We start from the raw sequence: 21,219 nt of genomic DNA, 5'->3' as shown, positions 1-21,219 counted from the left end.
GTGGAGTATTATTATTCTACTACATTATCTCATCAACGTCAAACCAACTGCGGCTGGCTCTTGCTGTTACCGACACCTTTTGTTCTGGTAGTCGTCACTCGTATCTAGGAAAGTATGGTTGAACGACTTAAAACAGTTGATAATGTTGCTTTACGAAAAATCGAAGCAGTGCCATGCGCCCACATGACATTCATTTATACATATGTACAAATGAATATACATATGTATAACTGTGTGTATAAAAAACAACGATAATAATATTTTACTTATACATAATTTCACACTATAACGATAATTTATAGAAGCTTTATAAGCAATTTATGACAAAAAAACCAGTATTTCGTAACTCAAATAACATTATATCCTAAAAGTTTTCATAACTTTCTTTTTCTTGGAAAACGAATAAAAGTTCAAAATCACACGAACGGATCAAAGGGTCAGTAAAAGGCATACATATGCTGAACCATCGTTACATTAGTCCTATTAAAATTCATTTCCGTCTCTCATCATCGCTCGGTTCCATTTGATTGCGGGGAACCTGAGCATGGCGTGGCGTCGTCATTGATTTTAAGGACTTAACAACAGGGTAAGGATGATTGTTTAAATTGAGCTAGAATATAATTTAACTATCGCTAACATTGCCGGATGTGGTCTTACGGCCCAAGCTATTCGGGGGTACGATCTTTTTCCATTATTTTGTAAACAGAACTCAAAGTAACGCGGTTAAGCGAACTTTGTAACCCATCCGTTTCATTTGCCTCGCAATCGGACTTCGATTCATTTCGTTTCGTACAAGGTCTGGTGTGTGTAATGGGTTAGAAAAGGCGTGATTCTAAATAGTCGTCAGAAGGAAATTTCACAATACACACTTCAATGGTTAATATGATGTTGAAAACAGGCGTACAAGCCAGGTGCACAATCGGCATTCGTCGAGGCCAACCACACGATTACTGCGACCGATGCAAGCGATAACTTTTTCATTATCAGAAGCAAAATGTTTAAAACACATTTACCTACCGATCGCACTGTGCGGCGGCAACCATTCCCATTTGGAGACACTTTTTCCCCACGAAGCATGATTGGCAGCGGATCGTGTACAAAAACAGACCTGGGTCGTGTCCTCCGGCCTTTGTGTGTTTTGAGTCAAATAGGGTTTTTATACACGCTTCTCGCGAGTCATAACATTTGCTAGTAAAATAACGGCCCACATCAAAGCTAAGACACCCAAGGAAATAGATCATAAACAAAACCTTATGCATAAAAATTAAAATAGTACCAAAAGCATCACTTCGTGATGGTTCAATCTGGATCGACATTGTGGGGCACTTCGTCACCCGGTGCGGTTTCTCTCCACCTGAAGAGTCCTATACTTTACCATACTTCTACTGTATGTGCGTCTCTCGTGTCTTATCGTCTTCGTCAGCTTCGGAGAACTAGTTCTTTCGCTTACACCTACGATTGCTCGTCGTCGCGAGAATCAGAAACCCTGGCTCCTCGCAACGACTACCCACTTTCTCCTGTGTTATATGCCATTCTCGTCCAGCTGCAGCTCGGTCTCGAGACGCAGTTCCAGTTCACGCATATCGTCTGCAATACCCGCCTCATACGAGTCCTCACAGCTGCTGCTGCAGCTGTTGCTGGTGTTCATAATGACGCTGCTGCTGCTGGCCGTCGTGTTGCAACTGTTGGAAGCGCCAGCGGCGGCTAGTGGGGACAGATCGAGCAAGTTGTTCCACCCGATCGAGGTGCCCGTCACGGGCGATGATCTATTGTTGTTCGTGTTGCCATCGGTGGGGCCGGCCCCGGTAGACGACGAAGAGGAAGTCGAGGTAAGCATCGAAGACGTGGGCGTCTGGATGGAAGAAGCTTGTTGAAGCTGCAGGAAGGTGGAAGTGAATTGATCGTCAATATTTTGCACATTTGCAACCCTCACACAACATGCCCGTATCCGTACCCTTAAATCATTCAGTTCACCATATGCAGCCAACTTGCGTGAATCATCGGAGCGATCGTTCAGACAGTTTGGAGACGACGGTTGGCTCGTGTTGAGCATTTCGTGGAATCCAAGCGACCCACCACCGTTCGTTTGCTGTCCCAGGAAGCACGGTTGCTGCTGCTGCTGCTGCTGCTGCTGATTAACCGCCGTGGAGTCCATAAGCATCTTGTTGAGCTTGAATTTCTCCTGCTGGCGTATGAAAGATGCCTGCGGAAAACCTCCACCACCGGTCGACCTGCCACCGGTTGTCGTATCCGGATCGTTCGGAGCAGCGATTGATATTGGCGTGTCAGCGGCGGTCAACGGTGGCGGTTTAAGGCTGGGCAAATCGAGCCCGGTGAAGGTGTTCCACATGGAACCGGGCCCGGCGGATGACACGGCGGTCCCAGACGAAGGTGTCTGGCAGGATGATGATTCCGTAGCCACCGACACGAGCATACCAACGGAGGGAGACTGCATGCAGGATTGTGGGCTCTAAAAAAGAACACAAATGAAAACAAATGAAGAATTATTCGATATTAGGTATTTTAAACGAATTTACCGTACTTCACAGCGTTTCACATATCATCTCGCAACTCCGGCAGTGTACGTAGAACATTAAACAATGATAACCGCGTACTGTAAAGCATTTGATATTGAATCACCAAACCTCCAATTACCGCAATCCTCTCAGAAGTATGTTTTTTGACCGACAAGCGATTTCCCCTATTTTTACCTGCACCTCTCGACTCGGTCGTGTCGTTGACCTGTTTGGTGATCCAACTTGGAGGTTTGGTGATTCAATATCAAATACATTACAGTAGGCCTGCACTGCCGGCGTTGCGATATGGTATGTAAAACGATGTATATAAATATCGAGTACTCTAATTCATAGTTCTGAATTTATCATTGATATCGAAGTAGCCTTTGATGATGAAATGTATCAATGAAGCACACCTACATAGGTAGTCGCTACCTTCCATACTACCAATAAACTACCTTCCATACTGAAAGAAGCATGGTCGAATATCGAAATACTTATTTGTTCGATTCATATTCTTTGGTAAGACTGTGTTCACAGTTTTCGAATGAGAAAACAAACAAAGTTCCAGCGATAGCCGAGGCTTACCTTCATCTCCATCAATTTGCGCTGATCCTCATTCGTCCGATCGCTTAGACAAGCGGGGTTGGACAGCGTTTGTTGTGCGTTGGGCACCAGCCGGTCGCTCAAGCTTCCACCACCGTTGCATCGATCCACCCCTTGCGGGACGGAAAGCAACTGTGATGGCATCGGATGAGGCTGCTGGTGTTGCGACGAGTCACCACCGCCATTGTTGTCTCCCAGGAGCATCGTCGAAGAAACACCTCCCACAGCTGGATAGTGTTGTGGCTGTTGATGATGATTATGATGATGATGGTGTTGGTTGTGGTGTTGATGTTGGTGGTGCTGGTGTTGTTGCTGCTGCTGCTGCTGCTGCTGTCCGTACTGTCCGTGTGCCGTCGGTGAAACCAACGATTGCAGTAGGAAATCCGGTTCACCGGTGCCAGCGGCATTCGTCGGTCCGCCGCCAGGTGCTTCGACGCAGCAGTCCACGATCGTTCCCGATCCGTGACGCTCGTACTCGCTCAGCGCCTTCTTGTCGGCGTGCAGCAGCGTATCGAAGTCGAGCGTATTGTTGTTTGGTTCCGGTGCGACCATCTTACCACCGCCACCCATTGGATGATGCTGTACGTGGTATGGATGCTGGTGCAACACTGGTTGTTGGTGATGATGTACGTGAACGTGTTGCTGCTGCTGCAGCGGGTGTTGCTTATGCTGCTGAAGGGTGGTGGCGTGTGGTGGTGGCTGGGACGCTGGTGGCATCGATTCACCTGGGTGATAAAACGCGACGTTGGTCGGTGTCGATCCGCCGCCGGTGGGCGAAGGGCTTTCTCCGAGCGAAGAGGTTGACCACAACCCGCGAGATGTCTGCGTGGAGGTGCGCAGGCCGGCCGAGTGTGCTCGTGGCGTTAGACCCAAATCAATGCGCTCCGTGCCGATCGGGTTCATGCGCGAGATCGGTCCATACTGAGAGGATGCGATATTATTAAACTCCTGCTCGGCCACCATAAGCGCGTCATCGTCAGCGAGCAGCGAGTCCGAGCGGATAAATATGTCCTTACTACCAGGGTGGTGGATACCTGCGCCGGCCGATGGATTCGCCATTCCAATATCGCTCAAATGTTGGTTGATCAGCTGCTGGCTATAGGATGGCTTCTTACCGCCGCTAGGTGTTCCGTCGTGGAACATTTTGGGCAGAAATCCTTCACCACCAACTCCGGATGAACGTTGTTGCTGGTACATCGGGTTCGTCCCCATGTGGTGATGGTGATACCCAGCCCCAGCATTATGCCCGTTAAGGTGACCACCACCACCTCCGCCGACGGGAATCTCTCCGCCCGGAAGAGGGGAAGTGAGATACGGAGTTTGCGATCCACCATTACGTGCGCCGCCGAACGGTAGATGACCGTGTCCAGTGTGGTGGCCGCTTAAACCATGGCCCGACGATGCCTGCGGTACTGCTGCACCTGGTTGCATCCGATGTTGTTTCTCTTTATTATAGTCTCGCTGGGGTCCCATTTTGTGGTGATGGTAGTGCGGACCGTGCTGCTGATGACCACCACCATTTCCACTACCGGGTGACGCGTACTTCGACTGTGATTGCAATCCGGCTGCTGCTCCGGCACCCGATGGAGGTGGCATGTGTCCATTCCACTTGACATTCGACCCTGACGGTGGCGGTGGTGGTGGAAGTGGTGGGCCTGCGCCATACCCAGCACCCTGCTGGGAAGAGCCACCAGGGGCGGAGGACGGTGACAATTTGCCCAACCCACCGCCAGGATGTGGCCCTCCTCCTCCCATGTGAGGCGGCGGTGGTGGCGGTGGTTGTTGTTGCTGACCAACCATGGACACACCTGGACTAGCGAGGTTATCCCAGCCAAAGTTTGCACCCCGACCCCGTTGTTGATGCTGCTGCTGACTGTGGTGTTGGTGGTGATGCTCCGCAATCTTGTCTCCGGGCACGGACGGCGGAAGATATTCACTCTGGCCACCGGTACCACCACCGAGCAGTGGATGAACAGACGCTTGGTGATGCGGCTCCAACTGCTGAACGGGAGGATAATCACCACGGTTGCTTCCACTACCATGCTGGAGCATGCCCGGATGGTATGCTCCTCCGCTTCCCCCCGAATTACCCGGTCCCATATGCGGTGGTGGACGGTAGCGTAAAGAGGATGCGGCGTTGTTATGATGGCCACCACCCTGTGACGGATGATGTGGTGGACGACCACTTGGATGATGGAAGTTTCCGCCACCGCTACCAACTCCTCCTCCTCCTCCTCCTCCGTGTTGCTGTTGGTAGTGACCGGGGCCATAAGATCCTCGTCCACCGTTTATTGACACCGGTCCTTGTTGAGACATCGCTCCCTGCTGTTGTTGTGCGAATGGTGAATGAACGCCTCCCGTCCCCCCATGGGAGCTTAGGTGATGACCACCACCGGTGCCGTTTACACCACCACCGCCGCCGCTACTTCCGCCACCGCTACTGGCGTGACTTCCGATGGGCGACTTGTCCATCATGCGGTGATGCCCAGTACCAGAACTCGACACAGGCGGCTTCTGATATCCACCGCGCACCGGCGACGCTTCCTCACCCGAAGAGTGATAGCCGTGCGAGGAAGAGGAACTCTGATGCATCCCTCCCCCTCCTCCGTCCAATCCGCCGGTTGAATGGTAATCCATGCCACCGACTCGGGTCCGGTTCATTAGCTGCACACCTCCGCCAACCGTCGATCCACCACCCCCCGGACCCTGCCCTAGATGGTGATCTTTCCCATTCGGCAAACGCATGGCGGCCCCGGCACCGGAGTTACTGTGGTTTTTACGCAACTTCGTCCGATACTTCTCCAGCTCCTCCTCCGAGTGGGCAAAGGTGCAGTTGGGGCCGCGCGGACAAGTGCCCCGGTTGTTCAAATCGCGACACAAACTTATCTTGTAGTTACGATTATGCGCCAGATGGCCTGCCTCCTGCAGTTTCCGATTGCCGTGGTGTTGTACGAAGTCCACCAGCCCAGCCACGACGCGCTTGACCGCCTGCAGTGCAGCCGCACACTCTCCCCAGCTCGGGATGTGGTTCTCCGCGTTCCAGTCGATCCCGGCCAGGTGCTTTAGGTGCACGCGAAGCCCCGACAGGTTGGCCGGATCGCCCGTGCGCTGTAGCGCGATGATAAGCTCCTGCACCGACTGTACGAACGACTGCGGCGTCTGCAGCTTGTCGTTAATGCTCTGCATGTGGGACTTGTGCGCGGTGTCGCCGTACAGCAGCGAGGACCACTGATCCGGTGCGATCCGCAGACCAGCCTCGGTCGCGATCTGCACGATCTGTGCGTCGTGCTCGCGACGCAGCGCCTCGTACGTGCGGAACTCTTCCTTCAGCTGCATCAGCGATGAGTCCCCTTCGCGCTTGGACACCTTAAAGCAGCTCGCGCGGTACAATAGCTGCACCACGTGTCCGATCGACGTCTTGGACGCTTGGGAAAAGTGTGGCTCGAGTCGCTGGACGACGAACATCACCAGAACCTTGCGCGACAATGCCGACCCGTCCTCGAGCGCCAGCAGCACCAGCTTCAGCACCTCTTCTTGCATGGCCGGACCGAGAAACTGGCAGCCACGGGCCCGCACCGCCGCCCATAGGTTCGTGCTCAGCTGCTGCGGGTTCTGGTGGTGCAGAATCAGCTCCATGACCGTGCGCTCCCCGAGAGACCGGGCGGCACGCAACGACCTAGCGCGGCCTTCATCCTCAATCAGCTGACAGTTGACCAGAATCACCAGCTTGCGCTGCATCTGCCGCGAAAGCAGACTACCACCGCCGCCACCACCCGTTCCACCGCTACATCCTCCTGTTGCACCGAGCCCGCCAGCGCCACTGCCAGCCCCTAGCCCACCACCACCACCTACCGAGCAGGGCTTGAGGTAGAGTGCCAGCTCTTCGATGCACGCCTTGGCCGTTTTGTAGCATTGCAGGTCCTCCGGTCCGAGACTCTGCACACTCGTCGAGCATAGATCTGGATCGACCGCACCTCCAGTTGGGGAGGTGGTGCTCAAACCACCACCACCACCACCGCCGGTGATTGGCGAGGCCGTGCTACTGTTCGTGCCATTCGTGCCGCTACTGGTGCTGCTACTGGTACTCGAGCTGCTCGAGCTGGAGCTGGAGCTTTTCCCGCTGCTGCCGGAAACGCTGCTTGTGGGGCTGCTGTTGCTGCTGCCACAAACGGCCCCCTGCGAGCTGCCGGCTCCCGGTGACGCGCTGCCTCCATTGCCGATCGGTTTGATGATGCTGCCACCGGAGCTTCCCGTGCCGCTCTTGCCACCGCCATAGGAAGACGGTGCCGCGGGCGAGCCGGGCGAACTGACTAACTGCAGCAACGCATTGTTGATCGGTAGATAGTCTAAGTCAGTCGATATAACAGTCTGCAAGAAAGCGAAAAGCGTTGAAACGAAATCCATTAGTATCTGGGTGCCATTGCTCAGCGAAAATGTCATGGAATGGAAAGAAATAGTTAACACAGAAAAATCTATGGCGACTAGTTACTAATAAGCCTTGCCATTACCAACTTCCGGACTTCCTTCAATCGATTGTACTTCTATATTCCACTAAAAGCGAGGTAGAGCAATTAAGTATCAGAAGTATGAATTGAAGTTTACCGTGCGTTGTAGACATTCTCTCGGTTTACAAATAGAATTATGTAATTCAGATTCAGATTCATGAATCTGATTGGTTCTTTGTGTTTTAGAGATTCATGAGTCCCAAAAAATCATCAACTGATGAAAAGGCGATGAACAAACAATGTGTAAGGGACCCTCTCCATGAAATGAATGGCAATGAAAGAATCATGGAAATTCGTGAAACAGCCATGAAAGATTCATTAAAATTCATGAATGTTTCGAAAGATTCATAAACAATTGAAGATTCTAATCCAAAAAGATTTATGAATCCATCTGAATGAATCTCAGGTGAAAGAGTCATATGAATGAATCTCGCCAAAAGCTTCATAAGGCACAACACTATTTACAACATATTTTATTTTTGTCGTTGGAATTAAACTTCAGCAACATGTTAGTTTCTGCATGTTAAAATCTCAGAAACTTTACAAGTATTCGGATCGGAACTCCGCATTTTCAATACATCCAGCTAACATTCGCGATGGCCATAAATTTAAACCCACGAAAAGCTATGTTCAACTTTTAAGAAAATAACTCCTTCGCCGTCCTGCCAAGTTGAGAAAATGGTTCAAAACATTTTTACATTGTACATTTTTATATAGTTTTTGATCTAGACTAGAAGAAAATATGATATTTTACTAAAAAATTTAGGATTATTAATTGTGGGAAACCCGGTTATTCATTTCTCCTGATCATAGCTGGTCAAACAAATGCTTTTTGAAAAAAACTGTACCTTGAAAAGCTTTTAAAGATAACGATCCTGTCCGCAAATGAAAATGAATGTAGTTTAATTGTAGACGGGTTCATCCATCAGAGCCCCACCTGGCCGCTTTCCACATGATCTTTGAAACGCATGAAGCCCGTCAATAAAATTATCATAACCTAAAATTGAGGTAAGTTTGATTCGTGTGTCTGAAACGTGTGATTCGAAATGCGCAATTACGTGCGATATTGCATCGAAATCAAACATGATACTGCCCTCCCTAACGACGCGAGATATTGCTTTGGGTCCATCTACGGATTCTTATCCTTAAACCACAGTCCCCCCATTCGAATGGCGAGACACGACTTCTTCTTCCCCGAACCACACCCCCACTTTTTCACCCGAACGCCCACAGCGTATGATGCAAATACCATACTTTACAGCCAGCACTACGAAACCAAACAGCAGAGTACATCGTTTTATCCGACAGGCTGAGGAGCTTTTCTTGTGCAAACGTCTCCGAAGATATTGCCGCACGTAATCCTTCCACTCCGAGGACGTTGTCGCCCCGTAAGGGATGCAATATTTTCTTGTCGTACCTTTTTCGATGCCTTTCCCGACTCTCCCTCCCTCCCCCCGTTCAGTCATCGGAAACGACCACATTTGCCGGTCGGCTTTTGGCGTACCGGAACGGTTTAAACAAGCGTCGGAAAGTTTGTGGTTACGGACCGGATTTAGATTTATTGGTCCCACCAGCTAGCGCCAGGCGAGCCTCTGTCCGCGTATGTGTGTTTGCCGATGGAAAATACGAGATGTATAGTGGGGTAGTGCTTTCCGGCGAGTCGCGCAGAAGTCAGAGGCGAAGAACTTCTTATCTGCACCGAACAGGCCAAGCTCCGGCAGCAGCCAGCAAACTTTATGAACCGAGCAACGGCAACCATCCGCGCCAACCCATCATCAAATGCATAACCATTTCTGCTGCGTTCCTTCTTCTTGCACACGAGGCCGCGCACGCGACCTCCTAAATCTTATCTTACACAAACCGCGAGACGCGGGATGAAAAGGATTTACTGTGCAGCGCAATATGCTGATCCGCTGCCGCTTCGAACAGAAGAGTTCCGGTGATGTAAAATACAAAGAAAAAAAGCAAACCCACCACCAACTACGGAAGTCAATGCTAAAGCCCGATTCCTGCCAGCCCGCCCCGCCGTGTCGTCCCTCCACGTCCTTCCCATATCCACTTTCCGGCGCTCGGAACGGAACTCCTTTTAGTTATTTATTTTACTTTACGCCACCGGAGCATCGTTAGCATGTGCCGTATAATAACGTGCGTAACCACGAGCTATCGGCGCCGTTGGCATCGTAAAATCTCGTCCCTTCCTGGAACCAACTACGGGATGGTACAGTGTGTGTGAGTGTGTGTGTGTGTGTGTTTTTTTTTTACACCAACAGCGAAAAAGCTCCACCACTAACGCGCTCCGCCATCGCGAAAAATCGTAAAGTTAATATAAACTTATTCAGATTAAGTGGTGGAAATCCATTTACTTCTGTGGTGTGGTGCGCGCCGTTTGCTTATGAATATTTGTACCGGTGCCGTTCGCCGCGTGTTAACCAAATAATGGCTGCAGGGTCAAAGGAGAAACGGAAGAAATTAAATAAATTCTTTCCTCTCCCCCCCAGCGCTGTTCGACAAAAGCCAGCCAGAGGATATGACAAACAAGCGGTGTTGCTTCCGTGAGTGTTCCTATTAAATGTTTCTCCCAAATGATGCCAGTCAAGTCCACGGTACACACAGTGAAGTTTTTAAAAAGGGTAATTTTTATGTTGATTCAAGTATAAAAGAAAATTTCCCACATAAGGGTAGTTACAGCGGAGATTAAAGGGGAAGGTAGGGGGCACCATTTATGTGTATGAAATTTTGCATTTTTGAACAGTCTCATTTATCTTGTGGAAAATGTTTCCCTCGTCGGATGGCCATTCCATCAAGCTGGTATATATGTTTCTGCAGCATCCTTATGTGCTGGTACGAAACTGTGCTGATGGATTAATGCCAAAGGGATTCGAACCGATCCCGGACAAGTGAAGACAACGCGAACAATTTAGCTGTATTAAAATTATAAAATTAAATCCATTCAATTTAACTTTTTGATAAGCACTCACAGAAATATAAAAAAAAAAAACAAAAAAAAAATTCCTGGCTAAGTAAGACGGATATCTTTTTTCTTGTGCTTTTAAAAGGCTCTGGTTTACGTAAAAATGATCATTTCCTACTGAGAAAATGTTTTGATTGAAAAAAAATATCTTGGAACATTTTTCCTTGGTCGTTAGAAAGTCGATTTGTTATGTCACTGATCATGACACGAAGAAAAACATACACACGAAATCCACTGTTTACACGGCAAAGTAAGAACAAATAGCTGAATTGTCAAGTGGATCAGCAATTTCGGTGAATGAGAAGCAAAAAGAATCAAACAATAAACAAACAACAAGAGTTGTACAACAAGATGAAACAAAACAAACCGGCACACGGAAAAGAACGGCTGCTCGGGAAATGGATACATGCTAAATAATACACAGAACCGATGGAACGAAGGAAAAACAACACCACCGCGTGATGGCTTATCCTTTATACGGCGAGTTTTTCACCGCATTACATAAATAGAACCCAGACCACGGTCTCGAACGCGGCTAAATAGAGCTTCCAGCATCACCATCTGCATGCGCAAGGGGGTGATATGAGAGGGGTTCTTTGGCCGGCGAAAGGAGGCTTATTGGTTGCCATATTGGCATCGACACACACACAGACAATGGCTTAAACGTTTCGACATGGATTTAAACGAAACTCAACCGCCAGAACAGAAAAAGCTGCGTGTTACCTTTTTTTTTACAAACCCGCTCAAATCTCACACCAAAGGAGAGTGGAAAGTCAGAAGGGACATTTTAAAAAGGTCAGAAAAAAGAACCTCGCCGACACCACGCGCCGAGAGGACCAATATACACCACACAGCACGCCGCCGTCCGTCTTGCCAAGCTGTATTACATCTCGTCAATCCACCAAACGCCAACCGAAGCGGACATAGGACCACCAAACAAAGCGCAAAACAGCACACACACACACACACACACACACACACACACGCACACAATGCGTGCTTTGGAAAATACCTCCCCCTCGGGAAGGGTCTCATCCCCTCCCTTTTGGGGAGGGGGCTTTTCCGGGGCACCGAATTTCGAGAAGGTAACAACACGCAGGAACAAAATAATTCCCTTCCCGAAGGCATCAAAATTTAATACCTTTCGAGCCGTTCTATTTCTTTTTTTTTTTACCGCCTTTCCCCGTTGCCACTTTTTGGGGCTGTGATTCCGACCGTGCCGTGACAAGGGGAAGGGGGTGTCGTGTCGCCTGAAACGGGGAGCGGGTGGTTTCGGACACGGACACATGGGAAAAAATCTATCTAGCCAAATATTTCTCCTCGACCCACTCCAAACAATAGCGAAATGATAAAAAAAAGACAACCGGTGCATGTTTTCCGGTAAATCCGATTAGAAAAGGAAAAAGCTTTCCAACTTCGGCCTGCTTCCACGGCGACGGCTTCCGAACACGCTACAGAAACACACCGAAATAGAACTCCCCGTGCACATGGCCGTGCTTGAAATTGCGCGCAAGATCACATAGGAGAATCTAGGAATAATGCAAGAAATCCTTTATTTCCCGCCGGAACCAAACACCCGTGCCCGAGAAAAGCTCGTGAACCAAAACGAGGAAGCCAAACCATAATCAGAACCGGGTTCGGGGGATAAGGATATTCCCTGCCTTCCGAACGAACCTTCCTCGCCCTTTCGGGCAACTCTTCGTCGTGTCGAGGGGCACACCTCAATAAAAATTCAAGTGTATCACCAGAACGGTACATGAACCCCTTTTTTTTTTTTTGTTTGCACCTTTTCGCTTCGGCAGGTTTCTGGGCAGGCAAAATGAACATCAATATTACATGACATCACGGAAAGCTGTCGATCGACGCACGTGGCAACCTGTGCCCTTGTCCTCCCTTCCGAGCCCAGGAGGGGTGGTCTCACCGGCTGACGCGAGAAGATGATAAAGTTTTATTGCTCAACCTTCCGCTACCGTTCTCTTCTTTTCCAACACCTTTTGGTTCTCGTCCCCGGGATCACACCGGAAGGAAGGAAGTTGATTTGGTTCGCTTTTTTCCCTTACCTCGCCGTGTGCCACACTTCCCTTTGTGTCTTTATTTGATTACTTCTTCCACGTGAGTTATTTGGTTTTATGTGGAAACTTTGTATTTGCTATTGGTGGCAAAATAAAAGTCAACAGAATGGTAAAAATAAGCGAGGAAGGAAGGTCGGTTGCAATTTTACATCCGTCATTGATTGGTGGAAAATCCAAGCAAAACTGGCATTTAACTTCGTTTCGTTTCATGCTTTTCGCTGCTACTTCCTCCCAGCTTGTTTGAAGAATGTTCTATTTGTTTTGCGTAGCTGTTTTTTGAATTTGGATTCGAACAACATCAACAATGCGGGATACTTATGCTTGTGCCTTTTTTGCATACAACAATTTTCGAATACGTAAACCACTCGGATACAGTTATGATGATTTTTTACAATTCAAGCTCATTTCAATATTGCTATTAGAATATAATTTATTTTCTACAGTGTCAAAGATAAACAAAACAATATTTCTGCAGTTTTTCAACAATTTTTATCCGTCAACAATAAACAAAAAGTCAAATATCTACGGCAGAGCTTTAGACTTTAGATTTTGTATCCGAAACATTCGATGGTTTTACGTGCGAACGGTATGACAGCCTAATTAAAATGTTATCTTCGTTATCATTATTTATTATTACAGACCCTTGCTATGAGGTATCTATCCTCACAATTATTCGGAATAGTGTTCCATTTCTGCTCTATGGACTTTAATGTCCTATGACGGCAAAAGTATGTTTTCCAGAGCGAGTATTGAATCTTTGACGCTCACTTTTTGTAAGAAATCTACTAGTGATAATACTAATTGATAATATTTTGTAACTTTCACTCATTCTTAGCTAATCTCATCGTTGTTTTACTACATGTAATAAGCGACCCCGAATTGTCAGCAAATTTGGGCAACACTTTGACATTCGCGCATATCTACTAAATAGTATCACGCCATCTGGACTTGATGGCTCTTCGCCAAGCTTACCTGATCGAAGGGGCACTGCCTGTGGTGGAGGGTGGCGAGGCAGGTGCGGCAGATGGTGTGACCGCATCCTAGGCTGATCGGTGGGCGCAGGTTCGCCGCAAACTCGTTGCAGCAGACGGGACAGCTGAGAAACTCTGTCCATTGGGGCGCCTGTATTGGCATTCTGTGGAAAATAGAAACGCAAGAAAATGCCGGGGTTGTAGTTTCGGTTGGGAAGAAAAGACAACTTAAAATTATAATAGTGAAGAAGCATAGAGCGAAAGCAAAGAGGGTGGTAGAAAAATGTTGAGCAGGATTAATGGCACCGCGGTTGGTGAAAGTAGTCGAAGATCGGATTGCTGGATCAGATTCACTACCCCCGTGTGCCCACTTTCCCACTTTTGCATTTCCTGGTGCACTGCCGGCGTTGAGGAAAGGGCACCCGAGGGAAAAATGCACCGAATAGTGGTTTCCAGTCGCGTCGCAAAACCCGAACACGGCAACGTTGAAGCCGCGAACGCATGCCAATCACTGTGGCAAGGTCGTCTGGAAGGTCGCCCGGTTGATCCGACGGAACCGGATGCGCTACTCCTCCGTGACTCGCTTTACTCCCTCGGAGACTTGGTGGTCATGGAGGATGGAGGGGAGGGAGGTTTCTAAAAACTACTGAAACGTGGCTCGGATACTCGTCGGAGAAAGCGGATCGAGAAGTCCCACACAACCACCATCAACAAAACCTTCAACCAAATGCGCTCTCCACGTCGTCGTTGTTGGACGCATTTTGATTGCATAAAACGACAAAATAAAAAAAAAGGGAAAATCAGTACCCAAAAGGGGTAAAAGCAGTCGGGCGAAAGGCGTTTGTGCTGTCCTTCGCAAACACCCTACATTCCAGCTTGAACATTCCCGTCCTTTAATGAATAATCGTTGGATTAGGTCAACAGCAATCGTCACGATCTCTAAATGGCTTAGAAACCAAAAATTGTTCAACGAGCTGCGAAGAGATCGTTCGTGATTTTAGCGGATTGAGAAGTCAATGGAACAAATTAAATTCATTTGATTGGATTATCTTGAACCGAACAGATCTGAGATATATTTCGCGAATAGTTTGTAATTGCTTTTAAGTTTTATTTAGGCATTTATTAATATACAACCGGTTTAAGTGCAGCCCCCGTTTATGGTTACTATTTATATGTTATATGCAATTTTGGTTAATCACAAACTAGTATCATCATTTAATAAAATGATCTTGTTCTATATGGAGGAAGTTATAGGAAAAATCGATCTCATTCATTCTATTTTTGTTTAGAAGGATTATCTAGTTTCAAGGCTAAGTAACATAAATATCTAACTGAAGTCTTTTAAACAGCTGGCTTGCAGGAACTGAACTTAATTTTTAGGCTGCGGATTTATTGATTGAAAATTATTTCTCTGAATTGAGATGTTGAATTTGATATATTTTTGAGAACCCAAACAACATTACCATTCATTAAAATTCGAAAAAAAATGAGTCGAAGCAAATCTTGTGTGACATAGAAACAATTAAAAACAAGTAATGTCAATTTCAAATGAATTGATGTTGTGCTATCTTATTTACATATTATTTTGTTTATATGGAGCATGAAGCCTTAAGGCTGAGTTGAAGTTGTTAGACGCAAGGTACAATGACAGAAAGAATTTGTATAAGAAATGAAACACTTATTTTTAGAAAAAGGAATTGGTTTTTGGGCAGCGGATATAGAAACGTTTCATGCAACCGGCGTTTAGTTTTTTTTTTGTTCCTTCGACGTTGGTATCCGGGTGATGTTTCGGTTCTGCCAAAAAAATCACGACCTCTGCAGACTAAACATGAAGGAAAATGGAAAAAAAATGAAAATGAAGCTTTAAAAAGCCATTCCTCTCCCACTCTCGATGGGGATGAGAAGTTCGCGTAAAGGCAGCCGTCATCGGCAGAAAGTTGTGCGCGCGCCACACTGGAACGCTGCCATATAATCTCTACTTCCCCACATCACCAACATCATCATCGTCATCATCGTCTTGGGGTACCACCATCTTTCGCTAGCCATGATCGTCGTGATTTTCACTCTCGATTCACGCTTTCTAGCGGGTTTGATTGCCACTTTGCCTTGGATAGACGTAGAGAAGCGGGGGGAAGGAGCCCGGAGGCTAGGTTCCGAATTAGTCCCCGTCGTTTTTTTTCCCCAGTCATGCATCCCTTCGTCTATTTGCTAGACGCCATGTGTGAGTGTGTAAGCGGTTGGAAGACCAATTTTCCCCGTATTTGAACAGAGAATCCGGCGCGGACCCGCTTCATCGCAAAAGGCGCTTTCGACAATCAAAGCGACCAATGTCAAAAAGCGTTGACAATCTCTTCCGCAACATAATCGAATTTGTTCGGAGCAAGTTTTTTTTCTTCTCTCTCTCTCCAGCCCCGTCCATTTTCTTGGCCGGTCTCCAATCGTTTCCGGAATAGTTGAATTGCTTTAAGAAAAGCTGGAAGAAAAAGCGAAACCGAGGGAGAAACGAACTTTTCCTTTCCATTTCAACGTAGCACTATTATGGTTTGAGCTAGGAGGCTCGCATGACCACGAATGAGATATTTAAAAATAGAATAATTATGAAAAAATCCCACATCCTATTCATTTCCTGTACATTGTGTAAGAGCAAAAAAGAATAAACACCATGTTGCTACTGCACTTATCACGAACAATCTCTTAATGCTTTTGATTGGTAAAAGGATGGCGATTGAAATGTATAAAAATATAAATAAAACATCGACCCACATACAAATGCTCGAACAACAACTAAAACAGCGGGAACGAATGAATTTTTAAACAGAAATATGTCAGCGCATCGTCCCGCAGAGCAATTTATTTGTGCCAAGCAATGCCCCTTTTTCTCATGCCCAGAAAAATGACAGTTGATGCAGTTGCAAATTTGTTTCTTCTTTTCTATTAATTCCGTTCTACAAATAGATGCAGAGAGAGGGAACAATATTGTACAGCGAAGGACGATTGGGAAACCATTTTCCAACTGGGACAACATACTGCAACGAATATTTAACGAACAAAGGTAAGACAAATAATGTGACCGCATGATCGTTACCTGCTTGGATTTCATTTTTTGAGAGAAAGTTTTTTCTTTAAATTTCTTCATATAACTTAGATATTATTTTTTGTACAGAAAGAAACACGAATGAAATAAAATTAAATTTAACTCACCAAATAACTTATTCCTACGTAAATAGTTTACCAAATTTACGTTACAAAAGATTCGTACCCTTTTTTACCGACTTGCTAATTGGCGTGTACAATCTTTATTCCATCCCAAGCACGAACAAAGAGCTTTATATAAAATGTTCCACTTGCAAATATAAGAGTTAAAAAAGCTCCGTTGACTTGTTGAAAAAACAAACCTGATCGCGAACTCACGACCGGACAGACAATGAGGATGAAAACACGTCCGATCGGTGGCACAAAACTACGTTGGACCACCGCCGCAACGGCAGAAAACATAGAAATGAGTGGACGGAAGAAAACGGAAGAAAATGACAAATCCCACAAAGAGTTTTTGCGTGTTCTTACAAGCTGATCCCACGAGTACACGACCACCGGGGGACCCCCATGGGAGTAGGGCCACGCCACCGCGGCCATCACCATCACGACACGACCGGCAACATTGTTGAGGCCAGCACAACAGTTGCTCGTTGGGCTTACGTACGCTGAAAACGACAGTCACCGACGACGACGATGGCGAGTGGGTGACATTCGAAGGAAAGGCAAACGAAAAAAGTGTCTTTACACGTTGTCCCTCCCCTCCTTCGGTGCCGCACACCCACAGCAACGCCGCACCCATCCAACCCCAACACATACCGATCGAAACCGGTCCCCGCTAAATTCCACCGACCGAAGCCAACCTTCCTTCCATCGACCGGCATTATTGGCCAGCGGGTTACATCCGGTCGCGCTCCGGAAAAGGAGAAAGAAGGAGGAACACGCGTGCGGCCAAAGCCCGGCGGGGTGGGGGATTTGCCGTGGCTTTGCGAGAGAGAAAATGGTGATCTGGTAACGAATAATTTAGCACTTGCCGAAGAAAAACACAATACCGAACACGGTGGCCCTGGCCCAGCACCCTGAAAGGTGGTACGGGGATTGGAGGGCAAACGAGAGCGACGGGTCGTTGTCAATGGCGAATGATGAATTTTTGAACTAATGGTTGGCCTTTACTGGCACCTTCTTTCTCGCGTCACTTTTTCGACGGCACAAAAATGGCTCCAAGTGAGGGCAGACGGATCAAGTAAATGGAAAATCAAATTGCATAAAACCAATGCTTGTGATTTGTTACCTTTTTCCGTGAGGTGTACCACACTTTTGGAAACCATAAATTAATATCAAAGTAGCATTATAAATAACCACCTAACACTACTAGACTTGATTTTTCTTATCTGGTATGCCTAATAATACTATTTTGTAGTAGTAAATAAGTAAATAAAGTCGTCGACTCTTAATTTTGCCTATCACCCACTCATGATTGGAATAGCGCATCAACTTCTGTCTCTAGCGCATCTGAGTTTGTCTCTAACTCATCAGCTTTTGTCTCGTGTTCATATGGTTTTGTACCGTTATTTAAAGTTTGTTCTTATTTTTTCAATTTTTGTCTAAAATTATGTTATAACGTTGCCTATAGAAAGCAAATTAAGCATCAGAATAAAAGTTTGGTAGTGACAAAAAGTTTGGAAAATGTACGACAGTGATTGTAAACAAACAAAACAAGTGACGTTTGGGAGCTATGAAAATAAGTTTATATCCCCGAATTCACCGTTTTCTGGGAAAACCACACTTACACTTTTTTATTTTCATGTTTTCACCAACAAACAAAAGCTTGGAGTTAGAGTAGACAAAGTCAGATGCGTTAGAGACAGAAGCTGATGAGCTTCTCTTGCTGTTTCAAAACTTGCTGTCCTAAAGACAACACCGCCTTGCTTGCGAGATAAAGTTTAGTGACAACGGCTGTAAGATATCTTATCCATTCCAACAGAATTATAAACAAAAATAGTCTTGTTTTGGATTTTATGTCAAGTAAACAAATTAACAAAACATAATCATGTGAACCACTGTCCCTGTGAAGACAACACGTTTAATGAACTCCTCATTGGAATCCTATTAACTGTGTATTAATATTCAAAACCGGTGCGTGTGATGTGTAAAAAAATCGAATAAAACTTTTGTAACAAACAATTACCACCACCACCACCACCCATCCAGCACCAGAGCTTGAGGGCTCACACGTTCGTAAGATAGGACCGTACTCATTAAATGTGTAAAAAGTTCGGCTAAGTGATAGGGCGAACCTGGTTCTTCTGCTGCTGCTGGCTTGTAGTAGCCATCTGTTCCTGACCATGTTCCCAGAGCGGGTAGAGCAAAATGGGGCACGTAATGAAGGGAAAACTTTTCCCCACCCGAAAAAGCGTGCCCTACCAATTACGCACCCAAATCGTGGAATGTGACGAAGAATGGAAATTTGGTAACTTTCGTACCGGTATAGGCACCGGTAGCGACTTGTACGACGACGATGTGCCATTACCGTTTAAGAGGCGCGCCACTCTATCACAGGCGGGCCCCGTTCCGCTCAGCTGTTAAGGTTAAGATTTTGGAAGTTTCTTCCCATTAAGTGGTTGGTAAAAAGGGGGAAAGGAAAAAGTTTGTCTTCCACTGGGCTCGAAGTTTGGGACAGGGACGAGGGAAAAAAAGCACACGTCGCACACAAACCACCACGGCGTCGAAAGTTGTGAAAACTAGACAGAAGATATGCACAACACTTCAGCCCATTCTCAGCTACTATACTACTACTACTATGCTGCCGCTAAGCCAGCTAACCCGGTGCAGGCAACACGGGACACCAAGAGGATGCCACCGAAGTTGGGGGGGGGGAAAGGATTCATTTTCAATGAACCCAATTTTCCGCACAATTAAGCCCGTACCTTGGAGCATTGGTATCGGCTTCATATAGCGACAGCGACTGGAGGAGCAGACGAAGAGCAAGGAAAAGAGCGAAAACGGAACGCGTTTCCTTCCGGTTCCGGTGAAGAGAGCGGTACTGGTTGTGCGAAAGCCGGGAGTAGGAAGTCGCGTCATGGAATTTCTTGTGCCGTTTTCAGCCCTTCGGTAACATTCTCCGGTCGAGGCTGGCCAGCGTTCTTGGGTAAGTAAATTAAATAATACCAAGATGAGCGAGAACTTTGATGAGATGAGAAGCGCGCTATAAGATACTTATAATATTTCGTTAGAGGTCATAAAAAGGGAACAACATTTGTGAGCCTATTCGTTCACTATATTCATGCCATTTGATTCTGGGGTTTATGTTTTTCGTTATGGCGATTTTGTTCAAAATCGTGTTTTCACGTTAGTTCAGTTTAGTTTTTACGGCTATTTCTACACAAATTCGTGCATTCCTAGTAGGACAAACGCGTCCTGTTGTCTTAAATTGTGGAGTCGAAATTAACTGAACAATTTCAATTAAAACTAGCATAACTTCTTGATTACCGCTGTATGATGTGGAAACAAGAGAATAGCATCAGTGGGACAACTTCCGTCAAATAACACACCAAAAATGTATCTCTCACCATTCTGAATGTTGTCTTGGTGGCACTATTCCGTCAAACACAAGATGGAGCACGCAAGAAAAGCCTCAGCGTAAAGAGCAAAATCCTCATTCCATCGAGCACAACCAAGGAGAAGACACCATCGGCCATCTTACGCACAGCGGCGGAGGCAGACGGAGAAATTCACAAATCCGCCCGCATACTCCAGAGCTTTGGCTGCAGGAACGACGGTTCACTCTGCCCGCACCGTTGGCTAGTTATTATTCATAACTTTATGGAACGATCCCCGAACGGTGCCCTGGGGGGATGCAAAGCATGGCAGGGCAGGCGTACGACACAACCCGAACCGAAGCAGACCCAGGCGCCATCGCACTGAGACCCACAACAAATGCCACAAATGCCACAAATAATGCCCAGGCCCCTGAGAGCAGCACTAGCGCAACGTCTTTTACGGCCACACCATCGCTCCCGATGGCACCTCTCACTTTCTATCTGCCCCGGGGGGTGATTTGCCGAGGTAATGCCATCCAGGCGACGAACGGATAAGTTCCCGGGAGAGCTTTCGCGTGGAAGAATAAGTTTAGCAGCCGGGAGATGTAACTATTCCGGTGGCGCGCTTACTTGGGAAAATATAACTTTTTGCACACAACATATATCGCACAAGTACAGAACTGAAAACATTTATAATCATAAACTCTCAAAAACATAAAACAATTAGCAACAGCAATGGATGGCAGAGAGACAAAAATTAACGAGAAAAAAATATTAAAGACAACGACTGTAAGTCTGTCAAAGTAAACAGATAAACTAGACCGTGCGCTTCGAGAAACTTATCAACTTGGGAAGGCAATCTACATTGTAACACTATACTACCCGTTCCCCCCTGGAAGGAATGTAATCTCTCCCCCAATCAGTACTTCCAAACACACTTTATCCCAGGGATGCCTATACACGCAGAACAATGCCCCGGCTGGAAAAGGAAACCGGAAGCCGGAAA

At 46.8% G+C, this 21,219-nt stretch overlaps 1 protein-coding gene across 6 annotated transcripts in view; it reads right to left on the bottom strand.

Annotated features, from left to right (window-relative positions):
• Window positions 1–399: 399 nt before the first annotated feature.
• LOC131262347 (AT-rich interactive domain-containing protein 1B) overlaps window positions 400–21,219 on the bottom strand; it is a 40,686-nt gene continuing 19,866 nt past the window's right edge. For all 6 annotated transcript variants that reach the window (XM_058264333.1, XM_058264329.1, XM_058264331.1 and 3 more), the window contains exons 3-6: window positions 13,643–13,805; window positions 3,105–7,490; window positions 1,955–2,470; window positions 400–1,876 (exon numbers count right to left, since the gene is read on the bottom strand). In XM_058264333.1, coding sequence (XP_058120316.1) covers window positions 1,523–1,876; window positions 1,955–2,470; window positions 3,105–7,490; window positions 13,643–13,804 — 5,418 coding nt within the window. In that variant the 5' untranslated portion in view covers window position 13,805 and the 3' untranslated portion in view covers window positions 400–1,522. The remainder of the gene's footprint in view (window positions 1,877–1,954; window positions 2,471–3,104; window positions 7,491–13,642; window positions 13,806–21,219) is intronic.

The sequence above is a fragment of the Anopheles coustani genome, chromosome 2 (assembly GCF_943734705.1).
Source record: "Anopheles coustani chromosome 2, idAnoCousDA_361_x.2, whole genome shotgun sequence".
In the NCBI taxonomy this organism is placed as follows: domain Eukaryota; kingdom Metazoa; phylum Arthropoda; class Insecta; order Diptera; family Culicidae; genus Anopheles; species Anopheles coustani.
The sequence above is the reverse complement of the archived record's forward strand: the minus strand, read 5'-3'. Positions and strand labels throughout refer to the sequence as shown.